This window comes from Heterodontus francisci, chromosome 31, assembly GCF_036365525.1.
Source record: "Heterodontus francisci isolate sHetFra1 chromosome 31, sHetFra1.hap1, whole genome shotgun sequence".
NCBI lineage: Eukaryota > Metazoa > Chordata > Chondrichthyes > Heterodontiformes > Heterodontidae > Heterodontus > Heterodontus francisci.
The window spans coordinates 56,256,065-56,281,732 of NC_090401.1; the positions used below are offsets into that span (position 1 = coordinate 56,256,065).

General features: G+C 41.4%; 1 protein-coding gene across 9 annotated transcripts in view; it reads left to right on the forward strand.

Annotated features, from left to right (window-relative positions):
- The window catches only part of LOC137347295 (KH domain-containing RNA-binding protein QKI-like), a 121,220-nt gene that overhangs the window by 3,555 nt on the left and 91,997 nt on the right, over positions 1–25,668 (forward strand). For all 9 annotated transcript variants that reach the window (XM_068011683.1, XM_068011689.1, XM_068011686.1 and 6 more), the window contains exon 2: positions 21,760–21,902. In XM_068011683.1, coding sequence (XP_067867784.1) covers positions 21,760–21,902 — 143 coding nt within the window. The remainder of the gene's footprint in view (positions 1–21,759; positions 21,903–25,668) is intronic.

Consider the following 25,668-nt stretch of genomic DNA (forward strand, 5'->3'; position numbering starts at 1 on the left):
TATGAGATAAACACACACACATTGATTCAGAGGGAGTGAAAGAATTAAAAGGGGTGATTTAAGAAGGGTTGGCAATAAATAGAATTGTTACTGTCTTTTGGTTTGGATCTAAAGTTCTTGGTTGGAGTTGAGGTCTTGCAGTTCCCGCTGGGGCCCAGTGCGCACTTTCAAACTTGCTTCTTTGACACTGAAAGGCTGAAGAGGTCCTCTGTCTTGAGGCTTAAGCTGCTTCCATGGGGCCTTGGGACTGTTTGAGAGACACAGAGTGAGAGAGGGACCTTATTTCTCTTTGGTCTTCAAATTGCAGTCTGACCCAAACATTTGAGGCAGAATTCAAGCAATTCCCAGTCTGGCCAGCAGGTAAGTCATGTGACCAGCTTTTTGTTTGAAACAGCATCGTCTGTGAGGATTGTTGATTCTCAAAGATTCTCAAAAATGATCAGGGTTACTTAATCATGTAGTGCATCACATGATATGGTGCTTCCCCAGTTCGAGTTCTGAAAGTTTTTGATAGTGGATGTCAGAATCCTGCATGGGTTGCCTGTGTATTCTGGCCAATTATGCTAGTCTTGTAGGTGACAGTGATGGGGCAAAGATTGCAATGAAATTGAGATATGAAATCTACAAGGGAAGGCATCTTGGTATTGAACACAGTAAGTAATAGCTGGAATGGTCTATTGCAGTGATAAATGTCAGCTTTCTTTCTGATAGTGGAACTGTTCATAAATCTGCAAGTAAGTGATTTTTTTGAGGGGGGGACGTGAATTGTTTTTTGGTGATTTCTGGTATGTCACATGTTGCTAATTGTTCAGCTGCAAAAGCCCTGATTACCACTTGCTTGCTTCATTTCTCATTGACATTCTAATTAATGTGAAAGTGACAAAGTGCTGTAACTTCAAGCTCCAAATTCTTGGCTTACACATCCTTCAAAAAGCGTATGTCTACTAAATTTGGATGAAGTTTAAGTAAAATGCTGCCAGTAATTCTACCTCAAAGTCAATGTGTTTGTTGCTTCAAAAATGTAGCATGCTATTACCCATCAAGTCTGATCTTTGTGCAGGGTTTATTCTGTTAAAATATCACTCAGTTTTGCATGTTTTTTCATTTGTTTTTGATTTGTGATTGAACCTTTGGTTTTACACGCTTGAAGGTAATATTAAGTCGTGTGTGGGTAATGTGGAATAGGATGGCAAGTTTCTTTTTTCTTTTTGAAGTACACTTGTGGACAGATAGGAGTTTTATGACAATCCAGCAGATTTCCTGGTCTGTCTTCTCTTCCTTTCCCACCCCTCCCCCCCCAAGATGTTGACTCGCAAAGTGCCAGATTTATTGTATTCAGTTTCACAACTTGCTATGGTTGGAATTGAGCACATGATACTGGATCGTTATCACTACACTACTGTACTGTTTTTCCCAATAAGGTTGGACATTTTTATCCACTACCAACAGTCGCAAGAATATGATGTGCAGTGACGCCTGTTGTCTTCTGCCAAGATGGAAGAAAATGATGGATCTTAAAATTTACCTAATGGTCTTTACACATATAGTATTTGGGATTACAATTAATGTAGTATCATAAAATTCATCTTTTTTAATAAAAGATAACAGAGCAACTTTTGAAACCAAATTAAATCACACTTTTTAAGTTTTGGAAGTAGTCCCAAATAATTTTACTTTTAGAACTCGAAGATCCACTCATGCTGCTAGTCTGAATTTATTCTGACTGAAATCATGGAATCTGCGATTGTTTCCTTTTTTGTATTGATAACTAGTGTTGCTCTCTTTCCACTTTCTATTCCTCATTAAATTAGTTTGGGGGATTGGATTGCCCCCACCACCACCCCCCCACCCCCCTCCACACCCCGGCTTTTGACGCAACCGCACATTTTAGCTCCTCCCTCTATCTGTATCCTGTTTTAAAAAGAAAACGCTATCTGGTACTAACTGGTACTTGAAGAATAATACCTTCTGCCGTCCTTTACTCAACAGGAGGTGCTAAGAAATGAAAAAATGACAGTTTTAAAGCGATGGAGGAAGATATGAGAGATTAAATGACTTTTTTTAAAGTCCTGTTTTGACTTTTGACATTCTAAGCAATCATATTCAGTGGACTATTAGAATTGACATTATCATAAAAGTTGCTTCTTAAATCCCCTGCAAGATAACTGTTAAATTTACATAGTTCAGATGCAAGCTTTGAATATCTGCTGATCTCGACACTATTCTTTTGCAACCAGTGTTTTAAATCTGTTGCTTTGCAGTAGGTAGATTCTTATTTTGGCTAATGCATTTTCTACATAATTGTATTACATTACGTGACAGTTAATAACATTAATCCTCATGGTGCAGCCAGTCTTTTGTGTAGACTTGCATAAGTCATTGTGTTTAATTGCACTTCAAAGATATGAGAATGGTTAACCAATCCCTTTTGCTGCCTTCATGTTGTGCTCTGACTCCTTAATCTGCAGTCCACTTCTGATGCTGCTGTCTCCATTCCAGTCGCTATGAAGGCACTGCACCTCCAACCGTCTGTTCCTCTGCCCATATTCTGGTGCACCCTTTCTTCATTCTTGCTCCCTTCTTTGCTTTACATGTTATCTGTTGGTGGCTTCACCATTGAATTAACTTCCACATATATGCTGATATCTCAAGATACACTGTTAATTCCATAGCTGTTGCTACAGTCTGACATTGAGCTCTGGGTGAGTTGTAAATGCCTCCCTCAATGTTGGTAGAACTGAAGTTGTTCTGACTTGTAGCAAGTCATTGCTACAACCTTTAAACAGGTTCCCTTGGCTGCCCCTGAGTTTTAGCTTGCAGCTGAAAAGCCTTTGTCCTCCTTAGCCCTTAAATGAGCTTCCTTCTTAGAACCCGGTCAATCATCCATCTTGAAAAATACTCACTAAATTTCCACTTGAGTGTGTTATTTACATTGCTTACTTTAAATCAGACCAGGCTAAATGGCCTGTTTCTATTGTGTGTTGATGTAATGCTGTTCATTGGATAGTTTGAATATTTTTAGTACAAAATGACATCAAGATTAGACTGTAAGAGATCTTGGTCCTTTTGTTCAAATCCCACCACAACCTCATTCAAATCTCACCAGTGTTCTGCCTTCCTGCCTCTAATCTTCAAATGAATGCTGCTATGTGCACCCTCTGCTTCTCACTTGGCAATTTCCACTTAGGTTGCCAGCTGTTTTTCACCCGTTAATGCCCTCATCATCTGGAATTTAAAAAAGAAAATACTGCTTTCAAAAGCCCCCTTTGAACCCTTCTGTCAGTGCTTCCCCTCCCTAATAGGGGTTTTCCCTTTGCTCTCCTTGCCTTTTCTCTTGTAATCTATCTCTTTTCTGCAAGCTGTTAGAACTTACATTGGTTATAGCACACGATGTAGAAAACATCTATCATGTAGTTGAGAAACCGATTGGAACTGTTTTTGGTTAGCCAAGGACCCTACAAATTTGTCATGCTTTGCTAGAGTGGCCTTTTTTCAGGTGAGTGGCAAGCGGATGGATCAGTGGTAGTTTGAGGGGTTAATTCCTGGCATGCACACAGCCCTGCTTTTCCAACACCACCTAGATAGTCATTGAGTATTTTTCTTTTTATCCCCAAACTCCCACCTCAAAATTGAATGTCTAGGAGACACTAAAACTGATATCCTGCCCTCTGACTGAAATGAACAGAAACCAGGAATGGATGCTGGGTTTTCCTGGATTGTATGTCTCAATGTCAGACTATGCTGTGCATTTGCTTATTGAACCATGGGGACAGGGGGCTCCTTTTTGACTTTTACTGTAGTAGCTTCTGACAAATGGGCACGCACTTTTAATTAATTGAGATTGAGCAGTACTGTAGCCACATGACTGCAATAATGAAATTGGTAATTGTAATACTGCCATTGTTTCCCACTTAGCATCATTCCAAAACGAGCTACAAAATAGATTATTAATTTTGCTATCTTAAATTCTATGGAAGTTTTTTGTCAAATAAGCAATTAACAGCAATAAACTTGTGTGTCTCAGCTGATACGTTGTAATAAACCTTTCCCTGCACACTAAGTGCCTTTGTTTGTAAAGTTCACAGGAGCTGGTTAATGCTTTCTGAACTTTTATTTCTTATTGTATTGCTTAAATATACTCCTGTGAATTTAAAACTGCATATGCAATCATTTTTATTGCTCACTAAACAACAGGACAACTGAGAAAGAGATTGGGTCTGCAGTATATATCAGATCACTGCAAGATAAGTAATTGGAGTGACTGTGAAAATGTGTCCAGTGAATGTGAAAACCAGATTTAGTGCAAGGATACCTTTTTGAACAGTTTGTAAAACCATTTTCAGAATCATGGACAAAATGTCAGTTTCTACTCCAGTAAGTGCTTATAATTTAGCCCAGGGCCATTTATGACTTGCTGCACCTCGATCTTGATCTTTGGCAGACTTGCTACTCTGTGCATCTCCATCTTCTGTTTGTATCTGCCTGGGATGTTGACAAGTAGGATTTACTGCTGCTGCCTTCTTTTGCTTTCCAACAAGACGGACAGACTGTTGATCTGTATAGCTTCCCCTCTCGCACCCCTCCCCCCTGAATTGATGAATTGGGAGAAGTGCCTGACCTCCAGTTGGCATCTGTGCAGAGTAGCCTGATTAAAATGATTTCATTGTTTAAGAGAATCAGTGGCATATTGGTATCCCAGAATTTCATTGTGCAATGTGTTGAATCATGCCTGCAAGATGCTGATTGTGATGCCCGCTGATCTTCGATGTGGTGTAATGACATTATTTGTGCTACTTATTCCTCTACCTGATGGTAATGTTGACTGCAAAATTACAAATACCAATTAGCTAGTTTTTTAAAAATTCATTCATGGGATGTGGGCATCGCTGGCTAGGCCTTATTATCCTTGAGAAGGTGTTGGTGAGCTGCTGTCTTGAACCGCTGCAGTCCATGCAAGGTAGGTACACTCGCGGTGCTGTTGGGAATTGAGCTCCAGGATTTTGACCCAGCGACATTGAAGGAATGGCAATAAAGTTCCAAGTCAGGATGGTGTGTGACTTGGAGGGGAACTTGCAGGTGGTGGTGTTCCAATGCATTTGCTGCCCTTGTGCCAACCAAGCGGGCTGCTTTGTCCTGGATGGTGTCGAGCTTCTTGAGTGTTGTTGGAGCTGCACCCATCCTGGCAAGTGGAGAGTATGCCATCACACTCCTGACTTCCGCCTTGTAGATGGTGGACGGGCTCTGCGAAGTCAGGAGGTGAGTTATTCGCTGCAGGATTCCTAGCATCTGACCTGCTCTTGTAGCCATGGTATTTATATGGCTACTCCAGTTCAGTTTCTGGTCAGTGGTAACCCCTAGGATGATGGTGGGGAATTCAGTGATCGTAATGCCATTGAATGTCGAGGGGAGATGTTTAGAGTGTCTCTTATTTTGGAGATGGTCAATGCCTGACACTTGTGTGGCACGAAAGTTGCTTGCCACTTATCAGCCCAAGCCTGGATATTGTCCAGGTCTTGCTTCATTTCTACACGGACTGCTTCAGTATCTGAGGAGTCATGAATGGTGCTGAACATTGTGCAATCATCAGTAAACATCCCCACTTTTGACCTTGTGACTGAAGGAAGGTCATTGAAGCAGCTGAAGATGGTTGGGCCTAGGACACTACCCTGAGGAACTCCTGCAGTGATGTCCTGTGACTGAGATGATTGACCTCCAACAACCACAACCATCTTCCTTTGCGCTACGTATGACTCCAACCAGTGGAGAGTTTTCCCCCTGATTCCCAGTGACCTCAATTATGCTAGGGCTCCTTGATGCCATACTCTGTCAAATGCTGCCTTGATGTCCAGGGCAGTCACTCTCACCTCACCTCTTGTTCAGCTGTTTTGTCCATGTATGAACCAAGGGTGTAATGACGTCAGGAGTTGAGTGGCCCTGGTGGAACCCAAACTGAACGTCACTGAGCAGGTTATTGCTAAGCGAGTGCCACTTGATGGCACTGTCGATGACCCCTTCCATCATTTTGCTGATGAGTGAAAGTAGACTGATGGGGTGATAATTGTCCGGTTTGTACTTGTCCTGCTTTTTGTGTAAAGGACATACCTGGGCAATTTTCCACATTGCTGGTTAGATGCCAGTGTTGTAGCTGTACTGGAACAGCTTGGCTGGGGGCGCTGCAAGTTCTGGAGCACAGATCTTCAGTACTATTGCCTGAATATTGTCAGGGCCCATAGCCTTTGCAGTATCCAGTGCCTTCAGTCGTTCCTTGATATCATGTGGAGTGAATCGAATTGGCTGAAGTCTGGCATCTGTGATGCTGGGGACTTCAGGAGGAGGCAGAGATAGATCATCAACTCGGCTCCTCTGGCTGAAGATTGTTGCAAATGCTTCAGCCTTATCTTTCGCACTGATGTGCTGGGCTCCCCCATCATTGATGATGGGGATATATGTGGAGCCGCCTCCTCCAGTTAGTTGTTTAATTGTCCACCATTCCCAACTGGATGTGGCAGGACTGCAGAGCTTAGATCTGATCTGTTGGTTATAGGATCGCTTGGCTCTGTATCACATGCTGCTTACACAGTTTGGCACGCAAGTAGTCCTGTGTTGTAGCTTCACCAGGTTGGCACCTCATTTTGAGGTATGCCTGGTGCTGCCCCTGGCATGCCCCCCGCACTCTTCATTGAACCAGGGTTGGTTCCTTGGCTTGATGGTTGAGTGGGAAATATGCCAGGCCATGAGGTTACAGATTGTGGTCGAGTACAATTCTGCTGCTGCTGATGGCCCACAGCACCTCATGGATGCCCAGTTTTGCATTGCTAGATCTGTTTGAAATCTATCCCATTTAGCACGGTGATAGTGCCACACAACATGATGATGGAGGGTATTCTCAGTGTGAAGGCGGGACTTAGTCTCCACAAGGACTGTGCAGTGGTCACTCCTACCAATATAATCATGGACAGATGCATCTGTGGCAGGCACATTGGTGAGGACAAGGTCAAGTATGCTTTTCCCTCTTGTTGGTTCTGATTAGTTAACCAGAAGTGTCCTTCGAAGTCATTGTGATGTGAAAAATAGCTCCATGCCTATGCAGATTTGGCTTCTATGTAACTTGTTAGATTGTAGATCTCTGGAGATGTTGGATATTAACGGTGCAGACCCGTTGTGTATGTGGTCATGCCCATATCTTTTAAGTCAGATAGTTGAAAAAGTTTTGGAGTCGTCCTAGTAATTAGATACAGACCTTTTCGTTTGTTATGGTTATGCCACTGTTAACTGGAAATTTGGGTGGTTCCTTGTAACTTATTTCCATACCTATTCTTAAACCTTTTTGATAAAGTACTCAGTGATTTTTAGTATTTGGTGTAGAGGCCCTTGCTAGGAAGTTTCAACTTGAACAAAAAGCCTTGGGCTTCAGTTTAATGTTTGATGTGTCATAAAGTGTATTTGCAGATAACTATAACCATTCTTGGTTGAATTAGCTATTGTAATTAAAGCGCATTTTCCAGTGAGCAATACCATTTTTATTAAGCCTGTGGAAGCAGCCTAAAGGAAGGAAACTGGTTATAGGTTATATGCAGACTGGCAAGTATTTCCTGTACTGGTTTCCTTGGCATCCTTGGTTTGATTCTAATTATGTGAGCTTTTAGATCAGAATTTGATCAGCACTGTTGCATGTGGCTGCTAACAAAATATGGAATCTTTTTAAACCAAAAATGCTGGAATAACTCAGGCTAGGCAGCCTCTGGAGAGAGAAGTTGATGTTTCAGATCGATAACCTTTCATCAGAAGTGAAAGGTCATGGACCTGAAACATGAACTCTGTTTCTCTCCACAGATGCTGCCTGAGCTGCTGAGTAATTCCAGCATTTTCTGGTTTTATTCAGATTTCCAGCATCAGCAGAACTTTGCTTTTGTATGGATTTTTTGTTAACTTGTTTTCAGTTGGTGAGCTTCAATTCTGAAGAGGCTTTTCCTCTTCAGAAGGAAAACTGGTGATTTTCAAGTTCTGTATTCAAGAAATCCGGGCATTTGTGTGTCTACAGTTATAGTTAAACTGGCTTTTTATAAACAGGCCTCAGGGAGCATCATCATAGGTTATAGTCGGAATATTGTATTGGAGACTGCTCTGTCTTCAAAACCATTATACAGGTGCAGATAAAAGTTGCACAGATGCACAACTTTTAAATTCCTTTCTGCTGGCCAGTAAATTGAGATTGTTGATTGTAAGAAAATTCATCAACTTTAGTGAAATACACTGATCTTTAGAAATTTTGTATTGCAGCACCTTGTGTGCATGACTGACTGGAAATGCCATCTAGAAGTAAAATGATTCTCCTTTGACTCTGATTACAGAATTCTTTACAGCAATGGTTGAATAACATTTTGTGCAGACATCGTAAAGCATTTCCTTAATTTGCTTCATAAGGATGTGATTAGTATATAGGTGTGTTCACATGCACATATCAACAGGTGATGGGAAAGGGAGTGATTCTGATAGATTCACTTTGGATAAAGTGAATACTAGATTGGCCAAATGGCTATTTCTTACTCCAGACTTCATGTCCTATGTAATTTAAGGCTTTAAGTATTATCTGTGGAAGTAAAAAGAAAAATGAGATGATGACTGACCTTTTTTGTTTTGGTTACACTTCTGCAAAATAAAAATATTTTATTGCATAGCAGGTAGAAGCGACCCAACTTTTGTATTGAAATGTTATAAATATTTGCTTCCTGTTGCTGAATTCTGGCATCTAACATTTTATCACAGCTCATTGATTTGGGCTTTTCCTACATTCTTGACTATTTCAATGCAGAATTAATTGGTTGATTCCAGTGTACATCCTCATTGTCAGTCCACATTTAGGTGATGGTAACAGTTCATTTGTTGCCAAATCATTTGAGCTAGTATTGGCAGAATTACCTGGGTTCAATCCTAGAGCTGCTTGATTCATAATTAATGGTAGAGGATTCATGTCTGCAACATGTTTCAAACTGCCATATTAAGCATTGTATGAACCTCCCCACCCCGACTGAAGTTATTTACTTTGGTGCATCTCAATAAAAAAAAAATGCGTGCTCAGTGCAAATTGGTGGTTTTTCAAATGCTATCTTAAGTTATTATGGTAGAAGGGAACATCTACAAAGTAGAAAAATAGTTTGTGGACATTTGTCACTTTTTTGTTTTAAAGCACTTCATGCCAGTGTCGGCAGCGTATTGCATGAATGAAGATCTAGGACTTGACTTCCACAATTTAATGTTGTCTGCTGAATTGGCAGCCTGTGTTGGAGGAATCAGTACTGTATTGTCAAAAACTGTTGTGACCCAGGAAGTGTTGGTTTAGAATCTCTCCTTTTGTATTAAGGTGTTGGAGGTGCCAACGGCAGATGTTTTTTTTTACACAGTCTAGACCTCCCTATGAAAGAATTATTCTCTAAACATGAATGCAGCACAACTTTTCTGTTGATATACAGTGCTTCATTGAGATTTCCTGCTGTGGCAAATGACATGTTGAAATGCCTTTGATTCACCAACCTTGCCACAATTATCTTCCATCCTCAGAAAATATATTTTTGACTTGTCTCATTAATGCAGATAACTTTTTTTGACTAAGATCACAAGTATACTTTGCAGCAAGATTTTAAAAAAATTTGGGGAAGGGTATTGACTAAATTTGATGCAGGCATTTTAATCCTAAAGGAACACTTAAAACATCTTGTAAAGTTTCAAATAAACATGCAGCTTTACTGCCAGTAGGTGTGGCTAACCCACGCAGAACAGGAAGTTCCATGTTCAGTTCTTGGCCTTTCCTGAGTTGCTTCATCTTAGTTGGGCAGCAGTTGAGTACTTCAGTTAGCTTTAGCCTTTCAGAATTAGTGAGGGGGGAAAAATAGCTACTGAAGTTGTAATTTCATAAATACAGTGAAGAGTCTTAAGCCATAGTTTGTCTTGGGCATTGACGACATTATGTGGGGAAGAAAGTGCAAACTTCATTCACCTTGATCTGTAAAAAGCCTCAACTTCTGCTTCATAAAACCACACCAAGATCAGGAAGAGAATTGCTTGGGTGATGATCACAAAATAAGGAGGGGAGTCTGAAATTTGGTGAAGTTCTCAAATCATTGCCTTACCTTTTTGCAAATACAGGAATGAATTGTAGACCTTTAAATAGGGACTCCACTAATTCCAGGTGCATTGATATCTGAACACTGCCAACACATGGCACCTGTTCAGTCAAATATCTCTGTTGAAATTGGCTTTTTTTCCTCCCCATGGCATCAGCATTGCAGCTGGCAGGCCCTGGAGCTTTGGCAGAAACTCAGTTCTGTAGTAAATTTCCTTAAATGGAAGTGACTATGTTGCCTCAGTAATAACGTACAAAAAATTAATACGTTATTTAGCTCCAAATATTTCTTTCAAGGAAAAGATGATCATGCTGCCTTCTCCCCTGCCCCAACACACAAGATGTGAGGAGAGGGCTGTTCTTAAAGCCTCTGATACATGTATCTCAAGTGGTTAAGACTGAGGATGTGGCTCAGCCTGAAATTGTGTATAGGGTTGGGAAAGGCATCTGATTTACATATAGTGAAAGGATGGTGTTAGATTGAATCTACAACACAGCAACAGGCCATGTGGCTCAACTGTTGCATGCTAGCATTTGTGCTTTACAGGAGCCTTGTCCCACCTCTTTCCATCTAGCCTTGTCAGCAAACCCTCTATTCCTTTCTTCCTCATATGAATATCTAGCTTCCTTAAATGCATCCATGCTATTTGCCTCAACTATTCCTTGTATGGTGTTTCACGTTCTTGTGACTTCTTGGATAAAGATGCTTCTGTTGAATTCCCTGTTTATTAGAACTATCATGTATTTATAACAACTTTTGGACAGCTCCAGAAGTGGAAATGTTTTCCCTACGACTACCCTATCGAACCCTTTCATTATCTTTAAGACCTCTATCAGGTCGCCCCTCAGCTTTCTCTTTCCTGATGAGTATTTTCTCAGTTGTGGTGTTAGCCTTGTGAATCTTTTCACGCCTTCTCTAATGCCTCTATTTCGTTTTTATGATATGGAGACTAGACAATGTGGTGTAATCAAGCTTCTATACACGTTTAATATAATTGCTCTGCTTTTCAATTTTATCTTGCTAGAAATCAACCTCAGTGCTTGTGTTTTTTTTTGATGGCCTTATTGCCCTTAGTTGCTCCTTTTAGGAATTTGTGTATCTGTATTCCTAGATTCCTTTGCTTTTCTACCCCAGTCAGATTTTTCTTATCTAAGTTGTATGTGCTCACCTTATTCTTCCCACCAACATGCAGCACCTTACTTGCCTATATTGAAGTTCATTTGCCAGTTGCATGCCTGTTCTGCAAGTTTTATTAATGTCTTCCTGTATTTTGTCGCACTGTTACTTTGTAATAGAGACACCTCCCAATTTGGCGGCGTCAGCAAATTTTGAAATTTTATTTTGATTGCAGAGTCCAAATCATCATTTATGGAAATTGTAGACAACAGTGGTCCCAGCACTGACGCCTGTGGAACACTTCCCACCTTTTGGTAGATTAACCTCTTTTCTATTTTGATTTTTTTTTGTAGCCAGCTTGTCATCAATTCTACTATGTCTCCTAACTCCACATGTTCTGATCATGGTCATGAGTATATTCTGCTGTACCTTTATCAAAGGGCTTTTTAAAATCCACTACATAAATGTCACCTGGTACAGTAAACCACCCACCAGGGTGGGGAGGGGCAGCAATGTTTTCCTGGAAGCTTCCTGTTGGTGCCCCAGTAAGGTTTTCCCTCTTAAATTGAATTTCCTGTTTATAATGGAGTAGGAGAGGCTTGTATGCACTCTGCGTAGCTTAATATTGATTTATTGTGTATTCTTGTAGGAAAATTAGTTTGTATTGTACATTTACCAGTGTTGCTTAAAATGCTTATGAATGGGTTTTATAAATGCTGTCCTATAAGTTTTAATCCCCTAAGTTTTATTGTATATAATTGTAATAGTTTATAAAAGCCAATTTCAATTAATTTAACAATACAATACACTTCAGTATGTGATGCAACTAAAAGTAAAATGACAGATTGTTAAAAACTATAATCAAATCTACCATCACTTTGCTGTGGAAATGCAAGAACTGGGCAGATCCCGGGCATATAAAGGTGTGGTGTTCAAACAAATGTGAAGGATTTTTCTTTGAGAAACTTAGATTATCAAAAAAAAAAAGCCAAATAGGGAATATTAATTTATCAGTTAGAAACTTGGATTAAACTTTAACCTTTTTAGAAAAAAACTGGCAGTCAAGATGGCCACTGCAATTTGCATCTGAAACACCTTTTCGCCTTCCAAGGCCTTCAACAGGAGATGGGTCTGAGGAGCATGGACCCAGAACAATGGCTTGCTCTAAGTGATTGAACACCTTGACTTTGAAAGAGCAAGCCTGTCCAAGTGTAAATATGGGTATCCTGGGGCCTGGGAAGCCAATTTTGAACCTTGAATCTCATTAGAAGGTTCCAGAGAACACATGTGACTGTCAGTCCAACTCTAAAAGCTGGGAGTTACCTTGAATGAAGGGAGTCGAGCCAGTAACTCTCACTGCACAGCAGTGGAAAGGCTGTTAGTCTCTTCCTCTCCCTCTTTTTTCCTCTCCCTCTCTCTTCCCCCGCTCCCTCTCTATTTCTCTCCCCCCCCCCCCAGACATACTCTGGACATCAGGATCAGCTAGTATATTGGTAGTTGTACACCCGCCAGAGGGGTTACTGACCTGAAACGTTAACCCTGCTTCTCTCTCCACAGATGCTGCCAGACCTGCTGAGTATTTCCAGCATTTCTTGTTTTTATTTTATACTGTATCAGCTGTAGTGTGTGCCATGTTGCGACCTGGAGTATTGGCTGCAGTGCACTGGCTGTGCTGTAGCATGGCTCCACAGCTAATACTTGCAGAGTATTTCAGATGTTATGCTGTTCATTTAAGGCATACATTCTTGAAAGCTGTATTTAAAAAAAAAAAGAGCGCTTAGTAAAATCATGTTTTTAATGGGATGCACCACCAATCACTAACTTCAACAATACTGGACTTAATTTACACTTTTCAAAGCTGTTTTTTGGTTGCATGGTGTGTAGTAGTCATTTACATTATACTGCAGTGGTTAGACCCAATCTTGGCCTAGTCATTGACGCAAATGTTGTGGTAAGTTGATGGGTCCAAGTTGCACTCGTGTGTCCTTGTTACTAGATTACATGACAAAAAGGCAAGGGTGGCTATCAGTGGCCAAGATACACATTGTATAGAGATTTCAGAAACAAAGAATTTGAATCCATCGCTTCCAAATATGAAGTGCTTTAGTGTTTCCTGAAAACATCATAGATTATAAGAGCCCAGAAACTCTGGTTTGAAGTGAGCCTTTTGTAATCCCCAGTTAAGTACAATTTAAGTTATCTGTCGCACAAATTTTTCCTAACCAGTAAGGACAGAATAATCTTCATCGTGTTGTAGATTCATACAGCACAGAAACAGGCCCTTTGGCCCATCGTGTCTTTGCTGGCTATCAAGCACCTACCTATTCTAATCCCATTTTCCAGCACTTGGCCAGTAGCCTTGTATACTATGGTGTTTCAAGTGCTCATCTAAATACTACTTAAATGTTGTGATGGTTCCTGCCTCTACCACCTCTTCAGGCAGTGCATTCCAGATTCCAACCCCCTCTGGGTGAAATTTTTTTTCCTCAAATCCCTTCTAAAACTCCTGCCCCTTACCTTAAATCTAAGCCTGCTGGTTACTGACCCCTCCGTTAAGGGAAAAAGTTTCTTCCTTTCTAATCTATCAATGCCCCTCATAATTTTGTACACCTGAGTCATGTCCCCCCTCAGCTGAAACGCTCCAGCCCAGGCAACATCCTGGTGAATCTCCTCTGCACCCTCTCCAGTGCAGTCACATCCTTTCTATAGTGTGGTGCCCAGCCCTGTGCACAGTACTCTAGCTGTGGCCTAAACTAGCGTTTTATACAGCTCCATCATAACCTCCCTGCTCTTATATTTTATGCGTTTGCTAATAAAGGCAAGTATCCTATATGCCTTCCTCATCACCTTATCTACCTGTGCTGCTGCCTTCATTGATCTATGGACAGGTACACCAAGGTCCTTCTGTACTTCCCAGTGTCCTATCATCCATTGTATATTCCCTTGCCTTGTTAGTCCTCCCAAAATGCATCATCTCAGTTCTCACAATTAAATTCCATTTGCCACTGCTCTGCCCATTTTACTAGCCCATCAATATCGTCCTGTAATCTAAGGCTTTCCTGCTCACTATTTACGATGCCACCAATTTTCATGTCATCTGCAAACTTACTTATCATACCTCCTATATTCGTGTCTAAATCATTAATGTACACTACAAACAGCAAGGGTCTCAGCACTGATCTCTGTGGTAGACCACTGGTCACAGGCTTCCACTTGCAGAAACCACCCTTGACCATCACCCTCTGCCTCCTGCCATGAAGCCAATTTTGGATCCAATTTGCCAAATTGCCCTGGATCCCATGGGCTCTTACCTTTATTAACCAATCTCCCATGCGGAACCCTATCAAAAGCCTCACTGAAGTCCATGTAGACTACATCAACTGCTTTACCCTCATCTACACATCTCGTCGTCACCTCGAAAAATTCAATCAAATTAGTTAGACACAATCTCCCCCTGACAAAACCATGCTGACTATCCCTGATTAATTCCTGCCTCTACATGTGGAGATTAATCCTGTCCCTCAGAATTTTTTCCAATAGTTTTCCAACCACAGATGTTAGACTCACCAGCCTGTAATTACCTGTTTTATCCCTGCTACCCTTCTTGAATAACAGTACCATATTCACTGTGCTCCAGTCCTCTGGTATCTCTTCTGTGGCCAGAGAGGATTTGAAAATTTGTGTCAGAGCCACTGCTATCTCCTCTCTTGCCTCACATAACAGCCTGGGATACATCTCATCTGGGCCTGGGGATTTATCCACTTTTAAGCCCGCTAAAACAGCTAATACTTTCTCCCTTTCAATACTAATATGTTCAATTGTATCTCAATCCCCCTCCCTGATCTCGACACCTACATCGTCCTTCTCCATGCAGAACACAGATGAAAAGTAATCATTTAAAACCTCCCCTATATCCTCTGACTCCACACACACATTGCCATTTTGGTCCCTAATGGGCCCTACTCTTTCCCTGGTTATCCTCTTGCCCTTAATATACTTATAAAATGCCTTGGGATTTTCCTTTATCTTGCCTGCCAGTGTTTTTTTTATGTCCCCTCTTCGCTCTCCGAATCACTTTTTTAAGTACCCCCCTACACTTTCTAAACTCCTCTCATGCCTCTGCTGTTTTCAGTGCTCTGAATTTGCCATAAGCCTCCCTTTTTTTTTTATTTCCTGATCCCATCATCTGTATCCCTTGACATCCAGGGTTCCCTGGACTTGTTGGTCCTACCCTTCTCAATGGGTACATGTTGGCTCTGAACACTCACTCATTCCTCTTTGACTCCCACCGGTCTAATGTAGACTTTCCTACAAGTAGTTGTTCCCAGTCCATTTTGGCCAGATCTTGTTTTATCATATTAAAATTGTCCTTCCCCCAATTCAGTACCCTTAATTTCTGGTCCACCTTTGTCCTTTTCCATAACTACCTGAAATTTTAGAGTTATGGTCACTATCCCTGAAATGCTCCTCCACTGACACTTCTACCACTTGTCCAGCTTCATTCCCTAGGATTAGGTCCTGTACTGCACCTTCTCTTGTAGGACTTCAAGGCCAATGTTTCTTTTCTCTCTACAGATGTTGACATTCTGGCTATATATGTATCCAGCAATTTGTTGTTTTAGGTTTGCGTAATTTGAAGTCAAATGTCAGATCACTTCTGTGGGTTGTTGAAGCTGCTTTTACTTTGACCTTGATGGGGTGCTTGCTGCACTGGTTCCTGACATACTGGCACTCTGTGTCTTGATTAATTTGGAAAATTTATATTGTGATTGTCTAGCTGTGCAACCTATGCGTTAGGAATTGGTGACACAAACATCTCAAAGCCAATGCAAGTGATTCTAGAGAGAGTAGAAAATTTGGTGACGGCAGATGGATCTTCCATCTTTTTATGCTTTTCCTCCTATCCTTTCTACCGAACACTGCTTTGTGCTAGAATCTGATCCATTTATATTGTAGAGTTTCTTTTTTTAAACCATGATATAGTTCCTGTTTTATTGAATTTCTCATTTTGTACTCCAGGGTAACTACAGAAGAATGTAGTAAAGCATAGTTTTGAACGTGATTTTTGGAACAGTGCATAGGCAGACTTGTGCACGTATACTCTTGATGGTGTTCACTGTACATACTGATTTTTTTATGTATCTGCTAGCTTTTGCAATGATTTGATTTTGTTTAGTGGTTACTTTGTCAATTCTGATTGTGTGGTGCGACCTTTTTAATGTCTTCTCCCTTGATTGTGTTATTTTACTGATTGTACCTCTGGACTCCCAGATTAATTTATTTGGTCATGTTTGGTTTCTATTCTTTAGTACTTTAGATGTCCTAGGGGATCCAGTCCTTTGATTAAAATAGCTTTATATTTGTGTTTACTTAATGAGATTCTTGTGGCTGTTCAGTTTCTCATTAAATTATTGCTTGAAGCAGAGAAACTTTGAAAAGGCTGATGAAGAGGGAATGGCTTTACTTTTGTGATGAAATTGACCAATTTTTCCTCCAGTGACCTTTTCAGTTACTGGTATTATGCATGATTTCCATAAGACCAGTCATCAGCATACCATCTGAATGCAGTTAATCCAAGGCACATGATATGCAATATAAATGCAAGCTCGCTCACTCTTTCTTGCACTGAAGAAGCTGAAAAAGCAAATGTTGGGTCTTGGTCAGTGGTGTCCAAAATTATTCGTCATGGTTGTGTCGTGTCTACGTGAAATCTTAGGACATATATAAAGCTTAAATCCATGTTCTCATTAATCTGGTATATCTAGATGTGCTGATACCAACAAATCTTGGCATTGATTCAGGGTTTATAAAGCAGTGACACAACAGGGCTATAAAGCCTTTTTCCAAAACTCCTTGTCCAAAAAATTCAAAGGCTCTTCCCTTCTAGCACAAGAGGCCCCAGATAGGAAATTCAGCAACACCTCTCCACTGAGTGCAGTACACAAAGTTTCATGTGCCTGTTGGGTTCACCAAAGTAAAATATGCGTTCTATTAAATTCTTGGAAATGGCAAATGTAGTAGAGGTCCTTCAAGGTTGGGAGAGTTGGGAAAATTAATATATTGTAGGGATAGGAAAATTACATTAGTTTGAAGTGTTTGGCCACCAAAATATGATTGCTTTAGTTGAAAGTTTTTTAAAAGTATGATTTATACAATGAGTTTGTTTGCATGGTGATACTAGTGATGCTTTTTTAAAGGTTAGAATAATTTGTTTCATGGTCCTTTTTGAGTTCAGTTAGATTGTGAAGGGGAAACAGTTTGAGAGTCAGCACTCCTGTCTAGCTTCAGATAGCATGCCGCTGCTGATTTTATTTCTCCCTTCTGTGTTCTGATTTCTCTACATAGTAGATTTTTTTTTAAATGAGCAGGTAGGAGGCTTGAGAGAGCATCCAGGAAGGAAGCCCAGAAAGCCTGTATCTTCCGTGCTGCATGGGTCTGTTATCCGTTTGATGCTGCATTATCTGACTGGAAGGAATGTTTTTATTTGGTTATGCCAGGTTGTTTACCCTGTGTGTACTGCAGCATAACTGAATTTGCTACTATTGAGCCCTGCTGGTTTGTTGAAGCTCATATATGCATTACAATGCAATATTTTGTACATATTCAGTTGGATTTATTTTTGTTGCACATTTGTGCCTTGATTTACAGTTTTGAGTTGCTTTGATAAATGCAGTCTAGTGCTGCTAACATTGAGTTAGAATAAGTGTAACTTGTATCCTATAGTTCACATTCCTCCAGCGCCATTAGTAAGATAAGCACGTGCCACTCTTATTTTCCCACAGGGAGATTGGGATGTCATGCAGAGTAGGTTTCACATTCTGTAGGTTAGAGGTTTTTTTTAAATTAATGTTAACTCTTTTGCCTTTTCGATAAGGCTTGACATTATCTTTCAATGCTGCACATGCTGGTTTATTTTGGGAGTTGTCAAATTGAAGCAGGCGATAAGCTTACTGAAATGGATGTGGTGGGAGCTGTTAACCTTAATGTCTACAACAAGATCCTTAAACATTTCAATCAATTGCATTCTTCCACGAATGATGTACCATCTGAAAATTGAAGTCTATGCTGCATCTTTTTGCCTTAAATTAACATGGGATTTTGTTTACGGCAACTTGAGCAGAAGACAAATTAGTGCACATCTCTTTCATGGAATAATTCTTGTACTTTTGCATTCTTATGAAATATTTGATTTGATTTGGAGGAATTATTCTTGAAACAATGTTGAAGGCTTAACTGCTTCCACATGCATTCTACGAAACCTGTTGTGGTTTTGTATGTGGCTTTCTACATTTGTTAAAGGCTGCTGGAAATGTGAAGCATCTGGAACACTTTTTGAAGTTATTGATGAGCTTAGACTGATATATTCTGAACAGGACACATGCTTTCATTGGTTGATCTCCACCTGTTAGACCATTCAGCCTGTCGAGTCCATGTCACTCCTCGAGAGCAGTCCAGCCAGTTTCATTCCCCTGCTCTATCCCCATAACCCTGCAAGTTTATTTCCCTCAAGTGCCTATCCAGTTTCTTTTTGAAATGTTTGATCATGTTTGCTTATACCACCCTTACAGGCAGCGAGTTCCAAGTCATTACCACTTGCTTTTTTAAAAAAAAAGTTCTACCTCACCCGCCCCCGCATCTCTTGCCCAAAACCTGAAATCTGTGTCCCCTGGTCCTTGTACCATCAGCTAATGGGAACAGCTTCTCTTTGTTTACCTTATCTAAGCTGCCATAATCTTGTACACCTCTGTCAAATCTCACCTCAATCTCCTTTGCTCCAAGGAGAATAACCCCGGCTTCTCCAACCTAACCTTGAGGCTAAAATCCCTCATGCCTGGAACCATTCTGGTAAATCTCAAGGATCTTTGCACCCTTCTGCAAATGTGGTAACCAGACTCCAGTTGGGGGCCCAGTATTCACCGTTCGCGACTCCTCAGATACTGAAGCAGTCCGTGTAGAAATGCAGTAAGACCTGGACAATATCCTGGCTTGGGCTGATAGTAGCAAGTAACATTTGCACCACACAAGTGCCAGGCAATGGTCATCTCCAACAAGAGAGAATCTGACCATCTCCCCTTGATTTTCAATGGCATTATGATTGCTGAATCCCCCAGTATCAACATCCTGGGGGTTACCATTGACCAGAAACTGACCTGGACCAGTCATATAAATACCATGGCTACAAGAGCAGGCCAGAGGCTAGGAATCCTGCGGCGAGTAACTCCTCTCCTGACTCCCCAAAGCCTGTCTACCATTTACAAGGCACAAGTCAGGAGTGTGATGGAATACTTGTCTGGATGGGTGCAGCTCCAACAACACTCAAGAAGCTTGATACCATCCAGGTCAAAGCAGTCTGCTTGATTGGCACCCCATCCACAAACAAGCATTCACTCCCTCGACTGCTGCAACGCACCAAGACTCCTTAGACAGCGCCTTCCAAACCCATGATCTCTACCACAGAGAAGGACAAAGGCAGCAGATGCATGGGAACACCATCACCTACAAGTTCCCCTTGAAACCACACACCATTCTGACTTGGAACTAGCGCCGTTCCTTCACTGTCACTGGGTCAAAATCTTTGAACTCCCTTCCTTACAACACTGTTGGTGTACCTACCACACATGGTTTGCAGTGGTTCAAGAAGGTAGCTCACCACCTCCCTTTTCATGGGCAATTAGGGATGGGCAACTAATGCTGGCCTTGCCAGAGACATCTGAATTCCATGAAATTTTTAAAAATTGCTTCAAAGGAGGGAAAGATCCGTGTCTTTATTTTGATAAATGAGGTATCCAATCACCTAGCTATAATAGTAGCTTGTTGCAAAAACGAGTTGTCGCATGTAATATCTAGTTTGACTTGGCTGGCTTGTTCATGCTATTGCATTTTCTAAGCAACTTTCAAGGTGACGACGATCCTTGTCAGGCAGCGAATTATGGAGCTTGTTCTAGTTTTTCCATCGTGCATGTTGGGTGGCCTCACCCATGTGACTTAATGGTGCACTCTCCTTTCTTCTCCCACCAGTATTGTGGACCTTGAGAATTCCAATTAAGGAATTACCTTCCCTCCAAACAGACTTTCTGAAATTTGAGGGTGTGCAGATTCCTCTAATACAGCCAGATTTTGTTTTTGCATTTTTAACCACAAGTGGGGAATATTGCTGGAGTTGATTTACTGCTGGTATCATCTTTGATAGGTTTTACTGTGTTTTTTGGTAGCTATAAACAAACCAACTGTGGTGCATGGTCCTTTTTTGTGGGGTTTAGCCCTTTGATCTTTACCAGGCATTTTTTAGTACAGCCATATTTGCATTCCGTGGAAAATGCTTAGCCTGCTGTTTGTGTTTGGTGGGGGATGGGCAATGGTAGTGTGCAGAATTGCTGTGTGTAGTGAAGGGCTTTGTAAACTTCTAATCAATCATATAAATGCAGCGTTGGTCAGGTGGATAATCCACCAAGCTCTTTTTTTATATGCTAATTCACACTTTGTGTATTGACTCCAGATGCCAGGCTCGCCATCTCGAATTAAAAATAAAGAAAGAAACATCTTTGAGATCAGCATTTAGATGAACCTTTTGAAGGATACTACTATGCATTTGGGACAGTTGCCATTCTTTGCATTTGATTGGTTTATGTAGGTTATAGGGTACCATCGTATGAAGAGGGAAAACTAAAAGTGTAGCTGCATGTTCTTGTCAGCTTTCGGTTTTAAAAAAATTAACATTTGAATTCTGTAGATTTGTTTCTAGCATCACACTCTGACAACTGCTTCATTGTATTCTTTTGCCTAAATGTGATCTGTTTTTATGTACTCCAGTGAGTTTTGTTGTGGCTAACTTCACTTTTTTGAAGGCACTACTTGAGGTGAAATCCTAATTGTCCAAAGGCTACATTTTCCAGAATAAGTTACTCAGCCAGCAATTGGCCTGATGAGGAATTGAGTGCAGGAAGTTGGCATTTGCAAAACCATTTCCTGAATGTTTTGTTATAATTACATTCCACTGATCTCAGTGCCTCAGTTTATAAGCACCTTGCTAACTGTCCGGTGTTCATTAGATTCATCCTGTTTAAAGATTTGGTCGCCTGTCCAGAGTAGATTGATGCAACCTTTGCTGGTGACTCTCTTGTTTTGTTTGTCCATTGTTTTCACCAGCACTGCATTGAACACGTGTTTGGTGCTTGCTCTAACTCCAACTGAAGATCTGCCGCACCTGATGGCAATAAAGTGTTGTCCTCTGACCCTGCTTTGGTTGCCTTCACCCACTACACATTTTCCTCCAGTTATTGAACTGTAAGAATGTGAAACTTAGCTGCGTTATATGCAGACCACTCTTTCCTGCCGTCCCGTCCCCCCCCCCCCCACCTCCCTCGAGATTTGGTCCTAGGATTTTGTGCATAGTCCAATTGGAAATAAATTCAGCTTTGTAAAGGCCTGAGATTAGTTGCTTCTGAACACTTGCATTCAAACTGTTTTTGTTTCTGAATTTTCAAGTAGTTGAAAATGTTCCTTTTTTTTCCCCCCCCCACAGAAATAAGCAGAGTGCGAAAGGACATGTATACTGATACAATGAATGGCCTTGTAGACAAGCTGCCAATGGACCTACCAGACCCCATAGGACCTATTATGCAGTTACAAGAAAAACTATTTGTGCCTGTGAAAGAATATCCAGATGTAAGTATCCTTTTTTAAATTATTTTTTGTTAAATAGGCACTTCTGATTTTATAGTCACAGAATTTTTAACAAGTTTTCAAAGTACCAACCTACCTTCATAAACAGGGCAGAAAATCAGAATTCAAACAACTGAAATTGCATTTTTATAAAAGCAGTGTCTCCGAAATTCATACTAAAAATGGACAATATATTTATCGTTGGTGAAATATTGCTTTTATATGTCACTTTCACTCCAGATTTGCACGTTTCAGCACTCAAAAATGAAAATGCAGCTGGTGCCAGATTTTACTGCACTTTTTTTGAATTGTGTTCAGCTATATCCATTAAAAGCTAATGATTTGCACTCACTGTTTTGTTTTTCCTGCCGGGGGTGGGGTGGGTGAGTTCTCTGCACCTCCAATCTCCACATGCCCTATGTAAAATACTAACATCCTGTTTGTGTTAGTGATTTGGTTGCAAAATTGCAGCCATAAGTTAAAATGTTGCAAATCGTTTTTTTGTCTCAACGCAACTTTATATGTAATTGGGGAAGGAAAAGAGCCATGAGAATCTGATAATTAAATAGAGCCATAGTTACACAGCACAGAAACAGGCCCTTCGGCCATCGTGTCCATGCCGGCCTTCAAGAATAAGACACCAATGAAGTGAATTTTAAAAATAGTTGGAGAAGTGATGATGAAAAGGATACGACATTTGTTGAAAGAATAGATATAATGACAGAGGGAGAAATGGCTTGTGGAATTCACAGAATTGGAGCACCCCCCCTGGGCGTAGATCTGACTGCTACTTTTTAAAATTCATTCAAGGGATTTGAGTGTCCATTCCTAATTGCCCTTGAAGGTGGCACTGAGCTGCCTCCTTGCATAGAACAAAAGAACAAAGAAAATTACAGCACAGGAACAGGCCCTTCGGCCCTCCAAGCCTGCGCCGATCCAGATCCTCTATCTAAACATGTCGCCTATTTTCTAAGGGTCTGTATCACTTTGCTTCCTGCCCATTCATGTATCTGTCTAGATACATCTTAAAAGACTCCATCGTGCCAGCGTCTACCACCTCCGCTGGCAACGCGTTCCAGGCACCCACCACCCTCTGCGTAAAGAACTTTCCACGCATATCCCCCCTAAACTTTCCCCCCTCACTTTGAACTCGTGACCCCTAGTAATTGAATCCCCCACTCTGGGGGGAAAAAGCTTCTTGCTGTCCACCCTGTCTATACCTCTCATGATTTTGTACACCTCAATCAGGTCCCCCCTCAACCTTCGTCTTTCTAATGAAAATAATCCTAATCTACTCAACCTCTCTTCATAGCTAGTGCCCTCCATACCAGGCAACATCCTGGTGAACCTCCTCTGCACCCTCTCCAAAGCATCCACATCCTTTTGGTAATGTGGCGACCAGAACTGCACGCAGTATTCCAAATGTGGCCGAACCAAAGACCTATACAACTGTAACATGACATGTCAACTCTTGTACTCAATACCCTGTCCGATGAAGGAAAGCATGCCGTATGCCGCCTTGACCACTCTATTTACCTGCGTTGCCACCTTCAGGGAACAATGGACCTGAACACCCAAATCTCTCTGTACATCAATTTTCCCCAGGACTTTTCCATTTACTGTATAGTTCACTCTTGAATTGGATCTTCCAAAATGCATCACCTCGCATTTGCCCTGATTGAACTCCATCTGCCATTTCTCTGCCCAACTCTCCAATCTATTTATAGTCTGCTGTATTCTCTGACAGTCCCCTTCACTATCTGCTACTCCACCAATCTTAGTGTCGTCTGCAAACTTGCTAATCAGCCCACCTATACTTTCCTCCAAATCATTTATGTATATCACAAACAACAGTGGTCCCAGCACTGATCCCTCTGGAACACCACTGGTGACACGTCTCCATTTTGAGAAACTCCCTTCCACTGCTACTCTGTCTCCTGTTGCCCAGCCAGTTCTTTATCCATCTAGCTAGTACACCCTGGACCCCATGCGACTTCACTTTCTCCATCAGCCTACCATGGGGAACCTTATCAAACGCCTTACTGAAGTCCATGTATATGACATCTACAGCCCTTCCCTCATCAATCAACTTTGTCACTTCCTCAAAGAATTCTATTAAGTTGGTAAGACATGACCTTCCCTGCACAAAACCATGTTGCTTATCACTGATAAGCCCATTTTCTTCCAAATCGGAATAGATCCTATCCCTCAGTATCTTCTCCAGCAGCTTCCCTACCACTGACATCAGGCTCACTGGTCTATAATTACCTGGATTTTCCCTGCTACCCTTCTTAAACATGGGGACAACATTAGCAATTCTCCAGTCCTCCGGGACTTCACCCGTGTTTAAGGATGCTGCAAAGATATCTGTTAAGGCCCCAGCTATTTCCCCTCTCGCTTCCCTCAGTAACCTGGGATAGATCCCATCCGGACCTGGGGACTTGTCCACCTTAATGCCTTTTGGAATACCCAACAGTTCCTCCCTCCTTATGCTGACTTGACCTAGAGTAATCAGACATCTGTCCCTCACCTCAACATCCGTCATGTCCCTCTCCTCTGTGAATACCGATGCAAAATACTTGTTTAGAATCTCACCCATTTTCTCTGACTCCACGCATAACTTTCCTCCTTTGTCCTTCAGTGGGCCAATCCTTTCTCCAGTTACCCTCTTGCTCCTTATATATGAATAAAAGGCTTTGGGATTTTCCTTAACCCTGTTTGCTAACGATATTTCATGACCCCTTTTAGCCCTCTTAATTCCTCGTTTCAGATTGGTCCTACATTCCTGATATTCTTTCAAAGCTTCGTCTTTCTTCAGCCTCCTAGACCTTATGTATGCTTCCTTTTTCCTCTTAGCTAGTCTCACAATTTCACCTGTCATCCATGGTTCCCTAATCTTGCCATTTCTATCCCTCATTTTCACAGGAACATGTCTCTCCTGCACGCTAATCAACCTCTCTTTAAAAGCCTCCCACATATCAAATGTGGATTTACCTTCAAACAACTGCTCCCAATCTACATTCCCCAGCTCCTGCCGAATTTTGGTATAGTTGGCCTTACCCCAATTTAGCACTCTTCCTTTGGGACCACTCTCGTCTTTGTCCATGAGTATTCTAAAACTTATGGAATTGTGATCACTATTCCCAAAGTAGTCCCCTACTGAAACGTCAACCACCTGGCCGGGCTCATTCCCCAACACCAGGTCCAGTATGGCCTCTTCCCGAGTTGGACTATTTACATATTGCTCTAGAAAACCCTCCTGGATGCTCCTGACAAATTCTGCTCCATCTAGACTTCTATCACTAAGTGAATCCCAGTCAATGTTGGGAAAGTTAAAATCTCCTATCACCACCACCCTGTTGCTCCTACATCTTTCCATAATCTGTTTACATATTTGTACCTCTATCTCACGCTCGCTGTTGGGAGGCCTGTAGTACAGCCCCAACATTGTTACCGCACCCTTCCTATTTGAGTTCTGCCCATATTGCCTCACAGCTCGAGTCCTCCATAGTGCCTTCCTTCAGCACAGCTGTGATATCCTCTTTGACCAGTACTGCAACTCCTCCACCCCTTTTACCTCCCCCTCTATCCCGCCGGAAGCATCGATATCCTAGGATATTTAGTTGCCAATCATGCCCTTCCCTCAACCAAGTCTCAGTAATAGCAATAACATCATACTCCCAGGTACTAATCCAGGCCCTAAGTTCATCTGCCTTACCTACTACACTTCTTGCATTAAAACAAATGCACCTCAGACCACCAGTCCCTT